The sequence below is a fragment of the Magallana gigas genome, chromosome 7 (genome assembly GCF_963853765.1).
Source record: "Magallana gigas chromosome 7, xbMagGiga1.1, whole genome shotgun sequence".
Classification (NCBI taxonomy): domain Eukaryota; kingdom Metazoa; phylum Mollusca; class Bivalvia; order Ostreida; family Ostreidae; genus Magallana; species Magallana gigas.
Window position 1 is genome coordinate 46,555,369 of NC_088859.1, and position 14,045 is coordinate 46,569,413.

Sequence of the window (14,045 nt, forward strand, 5' to 3'; positions counted from 1 at the left end):
TGTAAATGTAGTAAACAGTCTTAATCAATCTCGAAATCATCCATCCACAGTAAACACCAAAACTGAAGAATAAATCATTTTACAGTGTACAAATTTATTCACTGAAAAACAATGTCACTAATTTAAGTGTTAATCAATGTTAAATATACAGACAATAGATTTGACTTTTTAATTACTATTCAAACATTAGTTGGCTTTTTTTTCAAGAAACAGAAAAAAAAATTGGGTGTAGTTGTTAATTCACAAATCATTGTGGAGTCATTGTACACCATGTCCTGTTTGCTTTTTACGAGTGTGGAAACCATATGTTTTCACAGTTTTTGGTAAAAACTTTTATAAATTATTTTCAGTGAATGAAAATAAGATATTAAAAATACATGTATATGATAAAGTAAAACAATGGTCTTTTAAAATAAGTAGTACAGGCCAACACATATCAACTATTTTACGAAATAATTACATGTACCAGTTTCCACATACCGTATATATCATCCATTGTACTCTCTCTCTCTTCCTCTTTTTCTCTCTCTGTATATTAATGTGTATGCCAATTTGATTCTCTCTCTCTCTCTCTCTCTCTCTCTCTCTCTCTCTCTCTCTCTCTCTCTCTCTCTCTCTCTCTCTCTCTCTGTATATTAATGAGTGTATGCCAATTTGATAAAAATCTCAAAGTAGTGAAATATGGATGCTAATGATTCAGTAATAACAAATATACAACAGTCATATTTACTGACACACATAATAAAAGTGGAAGAAGCAGTAGTCCGAGTGATTCAAACAGATATTCCATCAATCGTAGCACTTTTGAATGTGTTGTAAGTGATCCTCCTCTGAGGTGAACTCCTCGTAGCACCTATCACACCTGTAAGTTCGCGGGTTGTTACTTGGCTGCCTCCTAAACTCGTTTAGAGCTTCGTGTAAGTCTTCCACCGTCCTGTGAGTTCTACCACTTACGGGCTTCTCATAGCTCCCATGAGCAACTGTTTTGGGGCTTCTATATATAGGATTGGTCTCCTGAACTTGGCACGCTTTCATTTCTGCAATTCGTTGCTCGTACACATTTTTATCCTGAATGGCCTGTTTATACTGCAATAAAACATCTAAGAGTAAATATCTAAATATAAAACATTTTATTTTAGGAATGAAAACACATATAAACTAATGTTCTTACATTTTCCTCCATTTTCTGTAGCCTCTCAGTCTCCTCCTTAAGCCTATAGTTCAACTGCTGTACCTGTTATCATCAAAAGAAAAAACAGAGTTTATGTTTATATCTACATTTGATTTATTTGCTTCAATGTTTATGTATATCGATAAAACAGTATTATAGTAAACTACTCTACCAAGTTCCTGGCAAAACAAATTCGCAGAATTAAATAAAAAAAAATTCTGGATTATAATTGCAACATCTTTGAAAAAGCAATCAACTTCCCAGTACATGGCTTCATCACAGACAACAACAAAAAATCAATAGATCTGATGAAGCCTATCAAAACCAGCAGTGTAGATGAATGGTGGTGTGTTCTGTGGACTTGCGCTTCATACAAGTAGCTAAGATCCGTGTCTATCACAATGGTCAATTGCAAGCTAGTCTATGAACAGTTTTACAGCAAACGCATGACGGATATATCATATATACGTACACATCTATGTCTTTTTGCAATTCTAATTTTGATACATGTTATGATGTATATGACCATGCAGTTGCATGACATTTAAAGGGAAACAACCCTACATTTTTTTAATTCAGGTAACTGTTCTGTTGAGAGAGCCCCATGAAATACAATCATGAAATGGAAGATACTAAACAGAATTCTTTTACTTAAGGTTTTAAAAAAATATTTACATGTACTTGTATATCAAATAATGCATTCAGCATTTTCAGTAAACAATGTGTAAAACTCTAAGGGTCTGAGACTGAAACTTTGAGAATATACCTGATCAAGGAGGATTTTCTGAATTTCCTCTGCCTCTGCTAATCTTTTAGTAAACATTGCATTTTCTTTAGTGAGTTCTGTCAATCTCTGAATTGAAGACATTTTTCCTTCCTCTAAACTTTTTTCTAACCTTGAACAGCTTTCTTTCATCTCCTAGGAGACAAATAAATAAAATAATCACCCATGAATTTTAATTTAATCGACTTATTCATGAAACATCTTACACTTAAGCAAAGTCAGTATCATTACCATAATCACAGATCTAGAAATGTATTATAATCTGTTGGGATGTCACTAATTACTATAATTTTTAACAAATCAAAATTGCTTGTCCTTTACACTTTGTTCTAACCATGTTTTTCTGTTAATGTCTCTCGGTAGAAATTTTAATGATCAGATAATTGTTTGTAGATTAAGAAAAAAATTGAAGTTACAGAAGCTTTAAAAAAAAATGGAGTGATACCAATAAACAATATATCATATTTAGCCTTTCAAAAGATTTCACATACATTATTTTCCTTCCTGAGGTTTTCCACTTTTTGTTTCCAGTTGTTGATTTCATCCTGCAGCTGTTTTTCCCTCCTACTAAACTCAGCCTCCTCCTGTGAAATAAAATTCACAAACTGCATAATACAAAATTCAAATTAAAACTGCATTTGAAATAATTTAGTCATACATCTACAAGTATAAAGTTGACATTGATTGCACTTTTCAGTAAGATATCTGAATCTGAGATGACATACCTCTGCAATACAAAATGATATACATCTTAGAAACCAAGTTGGACATAAATTGATCAAAATGACTTTTGATAAAACTTGACATCAATACAAGTTATTTCTGATAAAATATTTCTGCTTAAGGATGACAGACCCAATTCACTTCTACAATAGGGATTTTCATGAAAATTTTATATGAGTTAAGAGTTACTAAAGATATATAAAATGCAATCAAAAAATAACATAAAATTGAATTAGATTTTTAGTAAGGACCATTTAAACAAATTTGTGTGTTTCTTCTCCTTTTCAACTGAACATAATAGGAAAAGGTGTTTACTTTATTTTCAATATGAGTACATGTATTGAAGTGGATTGAAATGTAAGTGATTTGTTCACTGGCTCAAATTCTGTAAACTAACCTGTATGTAGATGCTTATTAACTTGAACAATATAAAACTCACCACAGTACTTGACATCCCTTAAAAATATTTGTGCATGTTTAATAATGTTGAAAAGCATATTTCAGCATGTTAAATTATAGCAAGGTCAGCCTCTACTTGTGCTACATAAAGTGTGTATTGATGACGTTGAACAGCTACATATTGTGTCATAAGCGATTTTTCATTGACTTTCAGTGATTGTGACGTACTATTGAGATGTTCGTGACAATTACTCCTTTAACCTGTGTGATATATCTGCGCAAATGGAATTGGGTCCGTCGTCCTTAGTATATAAGAATTTCATTTGTTTTGTACAACTGCTTCAAGCACTTCTGTTTGCCAAGTGTTAAAAATGACTTTAAAACTCCACTTATTATATAACATTTAAAAATAAGTATTTATTTATAAACGAAAACACTTTTCAGGTACAAGTTCAAGCTTTAAAGAAATTTTATACCAGAAGCAAACAGGTAGTACTGATTTTTGTATCAAGCAAATATGTCACAATTAAGTTAAACAATGAAGGCATTCCCTGTATACCTTTGAAAAACTATTTTCTCTGCTTGTTCTGGATATTTCAAAAGAACTGGAGGAGGGGGCTACAGAAATTCCCTCAATATTGTTTTTGAGCTGCTTTTTGTGGACTTGGAGATTCTCGATTCTTTGTTTGAGTTCACAGATCTCAATCTGCTGAGCTTTTACTCGACTCTCCAGCAACAGGGTACTCGTAGTTTCAATTGGCTGATCTCCCTAGTAAATCAATCATCAAAACTACAGATGTTTAATTAATTTTTTTTTTGTTTCATACACTGGGCCTTTATTTGTCTATGTACCAAGAAAAGACATATAAAAATTTAAATATCTATTCATATTTAACTGTATTAATAAGTTTTTTTGTGAAAAGAGCTATAGAATACTTACTTTGCCTGGTTTTTTAAGCGCTTCCTTCAAAGCATTTTGGGTTCTCTTTAATTCTCTAACAACTGACAAGAACTGACTTTGTGACACTCCGTTGCTATGGGACCAAAGGTCAGCCATCCTTTGTTCCCTTCTTTTGGTATCCATTGACATGGAGCCTGGAGAAGAATGTGGAAAACTTCTGGGATCCATTGAGTTGTTAAAAACTGCAAAGTCTAAGTTCACTGGAAACTGGTTCTTTTGATAGGCTAGATGCGTCTGTATTTTTGGTTGCCTTGATGAATAATCTCCATCCGTGGATAATTCTGAGGCATTGTGGGGCCCACCACCTCCAGTGTTATGATGCATCCTAAACAGTAAACAAAGGAAAATTGAAAATTTTAACAGAAAAAAGGGGATTTTCTAATTTGTGGTATTTCATAAGGATTATCTGAAACAAAACTCTCTGTAATCATATTTTTGTTAAATCCAAAATCACAAACTATTATTTTATAAATTATTATGCATTTAACTCAATTGTTTCATTTTGGTTTTTCCCGTAAACATTACACAGGATATCCTGATATATGACTGAGGACACTTAAAAATATATATTTTTTTATTTACTCACCTGTATTAAGACCTTAATGGTGTAGTTTCTCTAATGCTATCATACATCCTGTTTCTGTAACAAATTGAAAAAAAAATACTAAACTTGTTAACATATTGTATGTCCAAGAACTAACTACAAAAAGGCATTAAATTTATATGTTTCGTTAATGTCTACAATTACCCTTACGTCTATGAAAGCAAGAAAATCTATTTGATATTTAGACTCATAATGATACTGCAATGCTAGAGAAGAAATTTACAGTTTATACCCCCTTTTAGCCTCTGCATGCTCTATATAAGCCTTCTGCTGCTCAACTCAAAAGACAATAACTACATACAACCTTCCTAAAATATAAGTTGTTCAAATCGTAAATTCTTACCTTAATGTAAATCGTAAGTGAACAGTCAATATTGCTGAAGTCATTTCAAGAACAGAAATTACGGGGACTTCCAAACATTATGGGAACTTCCTACTTTCACTTTTGCTTTGTGGTTAACTCGTGCAATAAATGGATTACTTCCTTCATTGGTTTGTTTGAACATGCATTTTTTAGTATTATCTCGTGTATCGAATGACTTTATTTATATGATTTCCAGAGCAATGTCAAAACAAGCTCAATCAACATATTCCATTTTAGAAAAAAATGAACTTTCTTATCTTAAAAAAAAATCAATAGCTAGAGACACTAACGTTATATGTAGATCGGTAGACTGCGGATATCAGCGCATAGACTTTTCATTGAATTGAGCAGATATAATAACACACCTAGAACAGAAAGAACATGTAAAAATTGTACACTTAATAGAATTAAGATGAACATTTTCTTATCCAATGCAGCAAATTTACAAAAGAAAGAGAGGAACTATTTGATTTAATTTCATCTAAAGCAAAACATTTTACTAGTATACAAGATAAACAAAAATTATTTTGGATTTTAAGCTGTGAAGAATTAGATATATTAAACTCTCTTGGTAAATTTTTACAAAAGGCATTGCCTTAATTTGTATTTCCTAGTCAAATATTGGTTTTTAACTTTTCAATCATATGATAAACTATTTCAAATTTGTATGTACATTTGTATTTTGACATATTTATGTATGGTGTTTAACATAAATATATAGAAGACACTGTATTGAATGTATAGAGACATACATATATATACTAATTAAATGTTCATGTCTGTCCTAGCTCTTTCAATCATCCTACTCTTTCCCTCTTGTATATGTTTATTGAATGTTTTATGTACATTGGATGTTGTATGTACAGTCTTCATGTTGAAGGCCCTTAATTGGTTAATAAAGAAATTGAATTGAATTGAAAATTGAATTGAATTGAATTGAATTGTAAAAAGACTAATTTTTTTTTACATGTGCCAGCATGTTATCACAGTGACAGACCTAAAGTATATTACACAGAAAACGGTCATTAACTCCAAAACCACATTCCTACTCGCTTTGTGTTAACGAAAGGGGGGGGGGGGGTTGAATATATAGACCTCATACGAGATGCGACCTACAATCAAGTCCTTATGAAACCTATTCTATAAGTTCTGTGTTGGAATCAAAATTTGAAGAACGTACAAAATCCATTTTTTAATCCGTTTTCCTTATTCGATATTGAACATCTGCATGATCCTTTCATCATCATCATCAGCATCATATTTTCTCATGCATCAAACTTACACCCACCTCAACTTCCATTTTGACTCCATTTCCACCACAATGTGGATTAATCTTACACATCTCAACGTGACTTTATTTCCACCTCACGATTAGTAATAAGGTATATAATTATCAAATGTTTTCCTTCAGAATACATCCACCTCAATGTGGCTCTAATAACATTTTCCACGATGCTTGAAAAAATATGAAGATGATGAACGTCGGAGCAGGTAAGGGGGGGGGGGATTTTTTGCAAAGTTAGACCACCACCATTAGACACACATCAGGGAGGGACCCCTCACTTTTTCTCGCAGCAAACCTAATTGCTCCCAAATTTACCGTAAAACATAAAAAAGAATGAAATATTACTAATTATATTGAAAACTAGTAATACAATTCCAATCTAAACAAGGCTTAACGAGGCCGAGTACAGAACGAGTACGCACGATTTCGCGCAGCGTTTCATTTGTATTGTGACGTCATCTTTTTGCTGGGTTGACGCCATGGCGTGATAGTTTCAACTGCAGACATTCAGCGAAAATTGTTGAAAATAGCTCGTTTGATGCGTAAAATTAATGTTATATTGTGGAATAAACATTAATGTCTCGAAGTATTAGCTATATTTTGGGCTCGGGTCGAAAACGTGAAAAGGGTTCAGCAAGCCTAGCCCTCTGTCACGTTTTCTTAACCCGCCTAAATATAGGCCTAGCTTAATTCATATATTTCAGGCAGTAACCATGTACTTTATATTAATGACCCTTAATATGTGATGTTATATATGTTGTTATTACTTGAATATGTCTGCATGTTTTAATAATACTATATAGATCACCTTTTCCGCCTTTGTCAAATAAAAAATAGCCATTATCTGACTAATCTGGGAAATTTGGCATACAAAAATCAACTTTGATAAGACCCCTGGAACAAACCAGGAGGTAAAAGGTTTTTTTTATTTGATCATTTGATGCCTTTTAGCAATAACTTTAATATGTAGAACAGAAAAAGAAATCCCAAGGGCAGAAGTTTTAAAAAAATGTAAAAAATGTGCAAAATTGATACATGTCAAACAAAATCCCATAGGGTCCTATGTTAAAGATTAACACACCTTGAGATGACCCCCTAAAGAAACGGTGTGGTAACTGTCTTATTTTTTAATCTTAAAATAATAATTATATTAGTAGAAATTCATGTAAAAAGTTTCATCCAAAAATCTAGGGCAGAACAAATTAGACCCGGCCTCGTTAAGCTAGTAGCCACTATGCTATTGCAGCAACAGCCGCAGCCAGTAGAGCTCTTAGAAGTCATATGCATGGAGGAACCAACGGCGGGAAAATAGTTGTGTCAAACAGCAATGTGACGTACGTAGGCCTGTCTATTTCGTTGCTAGCTACTCGCCATGGTACGGAAGCCCGTTGGTGCCACGTAGAAAAAATATTTTATCTGGCGGCCGCCAGATAGTTATGTGGCGGCCACCACTTACCACTGGCGTCGGAAGCAAATTGAAAGTGGGGGGGGGGGGGGCTACACTAAACCTCAGAAATATTGCGAAAAAAAAACTATTTCCCAAAAACATGAAAATCGTAATCCGTGGGGGGAGGGGGGTATACTTATCCAAAAAAAATTTTACCTACCAAAATCCCCCCCCCCCCAAATCATGAAATTCCTAATCTGCGGGGGGGGGGGGGGGATAGGCCTATTACTCCAACTTTCTCAATCTTTCAAGGTTAATTTAGGGACAACTATATTTCCGGCGATAAAAAGTGGAGGGGGGGGGGGGGCTAAACCCTCTATGATGCTATGTGCCTAATGGTTAGGTCTACATTTGCAAAAAAAGTGGGGGGGGGGGAGCCCCCCCCCCCCCTAGCCTCCCCGGTTCCGACTCCTATGCTTATTATCAGGCGGCCGCCACATAATTTTTTGGCGGTCGCCACTTAATGTCTGGCGGCCGCCACATAAATTATTTTGCAAAACGTGAGTGTTAGTGTATTTATATTTGGTTGAGAAGATGAATGTTGACACAGCCGCTGCTATGTATTTTCATATGGTGTTTACATAGAAGGAAATGTGTAAACACCACAAAATAAACATGTCGAAAGCTAGACTACATGCTTGATTACCGGTATTTTCATTATAAGTATGGAATAAAAATGCAAGCTGTCCTTGTTATGCCCCTTATTTTGTTATGTTATATATAACTTGTAGTCATATTTTAAAACTCTTAGGAAAGTAATAAATTAAGTAATTCCAGTGTTTCTGTTGTTTGGGGATTTTTAAGCCAATGTGTTCTCACGCTTGAATTTGGTATGCTGACCATCAGTCATGTCATTCATATAAAGTCTCTTAACTGACCATAAATTTTTTTACCAAGAAACACTGTGGCCGATCGCGATCTTTTTATATATTGTACTGCCTTCAATGTGATTTGGAATAAGAGTTTAACAACACAGTCAGTTAAATAGTTGCCTTTTTATGGCCACGAATGCTAGTACACACTCATCCTAGTTTATCTTTATAAAGTCATAGCAGGATCCGCCCTCGTGAAAATATTGCCTGTACTAGCTGTCGTGGTCAATAAAACTGAATTTAATCTGCGTTGGTAAATACTTATACCAGAATTAAAACATATAGAAGGCAGTGCGTTCCTTTACTTAAACGTGTTTACATAACAGTCCTCTCAAGTACAGGTTTTTTAATGTAAAGATTTCCTGAACGGGTGTTAAGTTTAGTTTTAAAAGTTTAGAAACAATTCTGAAATATAACGTTTTACAACATAAGGTATAATACAAGGCACAAAGTAATATCTAAATCATTCTATATTTTAACAAAGTCTACTATACATTCAACTCCACCAGTTTTTCAAAACTTAGGCTCTGCAATTGATATTTAATGTCAAGTTTCAGAAATTATTAATAAAACTAATAAATTAGAGTGTATCCGCAACTCCCTAAAAAGCTCCCATTAAAACATGCGCGCGCATCAGGAAGCCAGGTTTTATCTGGCGGCCGCCAGAAAAGTATATGGCGGCCGCCAGATAAAATATTTTTCTAAGTGGCGCCAACGGGCTTCCATTGCTCTTTGAAATCAACAAGATTTGTTTGGCTTTTGAGCTAAGACTATGCAATCGGTACATATTTCGCTAGAAAACGCGTCATTTTAACTTGTTTTAGCGCAAGGAATAAATAGTTACGTCCTACTGAAAGTCCAAGGTCTTGTTAAAATGGTTCTAATGTATAACGCACCACATTCACCAAAACGAGCGAAACATACATTTAGTTTCACAGCCGATAAAATAGATTTATCGAATGTTAATTATAGTAAAAATATATGCAGACATCATGCAATTAATAGTTATTCTGATAAATAATTTCATTGTTTGCAACGATCGAATGTATGTCATTATCATTTTAACAAACGCGGAATATTAAAAGTTATTTAATTCACGAAGTAAAACTATCGGAAAATGTTTAACCACAGTTTATATATATGCACCAAATTCGTCAAAACAGTGATAAACATACCTTAACGTTTGAGAATCCCGGTTTAATTTTGGATCAAAACAATAGTTAACAAGAGATGTTTGTGAAACACTTATGCCCCCTCCCTTGGAAACATCCACAAAGAAAATGAACGTAAACTGCAAATATTTGGAATTTTTCTAAGTCCAAGGGGCATAACTCTGTCGGAGATTGCTCTATCGTACCCAAAATCAAACTTGACCTAGATATTATTTAGATAAACCTGCATACCAAATTTCATATTGATATGTGCACCCTCTGCGGAAAAATTGAGCGGAAACTACAAATAACTCCAAATAAGTCCAAGGGCCATAACTCTGTCGAAAATTGCTCGATCGTACCCAATATCAAACTTGACTTAGATATTATCATGATAAACATGTATACCAAATTTCATTTCAATACGTTTATCCTATGCGAAGAAAATGAGCGGAAACTGCAAATAACTCGAATTTTTCTAAGTCCAAGGGCCATAACTCTGTCGAAAATTGCTCGATCGTACCTAATATCGAACTTGACCTAGATATTATCATGATAAACCTGTATACCAAATTTCATTTCAATATATTTACATTCTACTGTGTTTTCCCATTAAATTCCGTGATGGCCTCTAAATGCAACAAGTAGTCAAAGGTCAAATTGACGAGTTTTATTATGACGTCACAAATGTTGAACGCTGTAAACTGCAACGTCACAAGCGAAAATCAAAGTTCACGCTTGTGGCTGTTACTGTGGCTCTTCCATTAATATTAACTTACCCTTAGGATAAGATAGGAATTTTAAGGTATGAATCACATTTGCAGACAAGGCAAGAAGTTTTAAAAAATGTAAATATAAGCATTAAATCATGATTTTTTGAAGTATACACTCTCATAACTGCAGCGGTGTGTGCATACAAATTTTCATAACGCGCTAACGCGCGTTACTCAATTTGTATGCACACACCGCTGCAGTTATGAGAGTGTATGCTTCAAAAAATCATGATTCAATGCTATAATGTTTATCCTTTGCAAAGAAAATGAACGGAAACTGTTGGTGGACCGATCGACAGACCGACCGACCGACCGACAGACCGACAGACAGCAGCAAAGCAATATTCCCTCCCTTCTTCGAAGGGAGCAGGTTTTGATACGTATACGCCTGTTTGAGTCAACATATTCCAAGTATTGAACATACCTTTAGGTTAAAAATCAATGATTCGTTGAATATATATTGTTTTAAATTATTAAAAAAAAAACCATCAGATTTATTGATACTTTAATTTTTCAGTAGCCTGTCCGACCGCGTATGGGCATTTTACAAGCCTTATCCACCCATCTTCTTTGTATTACATGTACAATAATAAATATTATACATGTATAACACTTTTTATTTATATTTATTTCCTATCAAAAACGCATACTATAAATATACTTCTATTTCTAGATCGCATGGTTTTGGTTATACATGTAGTTTCTTAACTCATTTTTTTTTAAATTTCAAATCATGTTAATTTTACTCAGCCTGTGCAAACACGTGTTGATGTCTAGTATTGTTAAATCAAAACGAACAAATCGGATCACTAAAAGGAGTTACAATAATTTTCTCCACTTAATGCTGTCGCTGAGCAATTCTCTGTTAGCATTAATTCTCAACTTAACACCCTAACCATCTTACCTAAGATTTTGGAAGTTTTAATATGTTACAATATATTTTTGCCCCCTTTCCCTTTCTCTTCAGATTTTTTATTTTTATTTTTCGGGGGAATATATCATCCCCTTAAAAATAGTATAAAACTGCACTGTTTCATAAATTACTAGTGTCATATAGTATACTTTAATGTTTTTGCTTTTAAAGAGGTTCGCTCCTTAGGTTTTGGGTAGCCATTTTGGGTCACCTCTAGTCTGAAAATTCTGCATCACATATCAATTCTAGTAGTATATTTATACTTTACAATGCCAAATAAACTTTACTGAATAAAATTGTTTTAAAAAAAATACATTTTTACTGAGTTTAGTAAGGAACTATATTTTGTGGCGAGAAGTTTTCAAGAAGAAAATGAACAATTTTCACAACTCACCAGTTTTAGATTACTGTTACTTTAGCTTCCTAATTTTCAGCGCAGACCAAACTTTTAGATAGTTTGTGTATTACAATATATTCAGGATGTTCTAAAAAAAACATATTTATACAATATTTTGATATTTCTACCGATATATTTTGGCATATTTAGCTTCAATTTCATAAAAGTTAAGAAAAAATTAACTCCAATTTTGGCCTAAAATTAGCTTATTTCATGTTATATCTTAAATTTTTTAGATGTGACCCCTACTTGTTTTACTTTTAAACGAGACATTGAATGTATGTTTATTTGTATGCAAACTTTTGGAAAGATGACATTATACTATACTATAATTTTTTTTTATTTGCGTTATAATTTGATTTCTCCAAAATTTTGTAACATATGTTGTTGTGTTTATTAAGTACTGGCCTTTGAAGCCACCAGTAAAGCAAGCTTTTTTAAACTTTGACTCAGATTTTACTCTTATAGTCACTGCATGTGTTTAACTTCATACTGTATTTAAATTATAACTAAATAATAGTTCAAACTATAAATATTTGTTTGATTTCTTCAGATTATCAATTTTCATGTCAAATTTTAGCAAAAATTTAGAAAAAAATTATCATTTCTGTTTGTGACATGGGTCACAAATAAAATAAATGAACATTTTAGGTCCCCATCTTTATATTTAAGTGGTTTTCGGATGATTGACATTACTATTATATCAGGTGCCAACCTCCGTAAGCGTTAGCGGGTTATGTATTTTTTCCTGAAATGATCGCTACCTTCATACCCTAACCCGCATGAATCATCAAAGAAAGCATTTTATTGTTTATATTAACATCTTTCTTTTTACTAACTAATAAATTGATCATTAAAAGTAAGTAAAATTCACTAAATTGCTGTTAACGTACATAAGTACATTAGCTAAAAGAAACAGCCAAACCGTCTCCTGTGAGACTTTGAGTTTAAAATTGACATCATCATGATTATATTTTTCGTGCAGTCCGTGATTTTTCTTAGATCGCTAAAGATTTCGACCAATCGATAAAAAGGGCGTGTCGATTTTCCTGTCAGTTTCAGTCGCTGTAGATTTCGACTTACCGATAAACGGGGCATGTAGATTTCAGTCTGGCTGTTTCTATAGAACTTTGAATTAACTATTAAGTTTCCGTAAGAAAGAGGGAATCATACTTGGTAGATGTAAATATATTGCTCTGATAGACACTGATAGGAATATTTAACTTGCACGCTCAAGCTAGTAAATAATTTACACATATCTATAATAGAGTTTAGAGATAATTTGTATTTCGCATTTCATTATTTTTAGATGCAATGTACAGTGGAGCCTCAGTTATCCGGACGCTTTCGTTCCCAAGTCCAGTCGTCCGGGTAGGTGAGGCGTTCAGATATCTGAAATGTGTCTATTGTAGTCATAAATTATAATTTATTTGTTTACAATGGTTACAGTGGGTGTTGATGCTGTTTTCTTGTCCTTTCATACTATACAGCAACAAATTAGAGTTGTCTTTTGAAATCCACCTGTTTTTAATACAAGACACTCTGCTTTACATTGTTATTTAGTCAGGAAATGTTAACCAAATTAATATAATAGCCAAATGTAGCTATAAATATATTGTGTTGAAGTGTAAAATGAGCATATATTTACGTTATTTAAAAAAAACCCTCTATTTCTAGACACGTCAATATTCCACCATTGCACTTTCGATCAATTGACATGCTTTCCTTTTTTGTTTTCTTTCTATACTTCCGTTTTTTACTAAATCTAACAAGAAATTCGCAAGACACTTCATTTCAAATTACTTTTTTGAATGTAAATAACAAAGCTATGTAAAAATATCCTGATTTATTAAGAACACTCTTCCTATGAAGTAGAGGGGCATTTTAAAAAGTGATTGCACTTGACATGTGCACAGTGTAAAGATATCCAAGCCATGTGCAGTGAGGCGTGACTAATTTAAGCTTTATTTATGTAAAGTATAAACCAAATAGGGCTAAAATATACATGCATTCTCTTAAAAAGGATCATTGAGTGATGCGATATGACCTTAACACCTGACCTACAAGCATCATTTAAGGTTACTGCATACCCCTTGGTCATAGGCACCATGTGGGGTGAAGTATGAGTCAGATTCGAGCAAAGGGAGAAAAGATATGCTCGGGACAAGGATATACACATAATCAAATATACACAAAACCAT

The 14,045-nt window shown here is 33.3% G+C and overlaps 1 protein-coding gene across 1 annotated transcript; it reads right to left on the reverse strand.

Moving 5' to 3' along the window:
• Positions 1-222: 222 nt before the first annotated feature.
• Positions 223-5,136, reverse strand: LOC105345912 (dynactin subunit 1). The gene is made up of 8 exons (XM_034455135.2): positions 4,986-5,136; positions 4,625-4,678; positions 4,018-4,363; positions 3,637-3,846; positions 2,447-2,539; positions 1,938-2,090; positions 1,172-1,234; positions 223-1,086 (listed from the first exon to the last, which is right to left on the reverse strand). Exons 3-8 carry the CDS (start codon positions 4,360-4,362, stop codon positions 790-792), a joined length of 1,161 nt encoding a protein of 386 aa, XP_034311026.2. The 5' UTR covers position 4,363; positions 4,625-4,678; positions 4,986-5,136; the 3' UTR covers positions 223-789.
• Between the last annotated feature and the right edge of the window lie 8,909 nt (positions 5,137-14,045).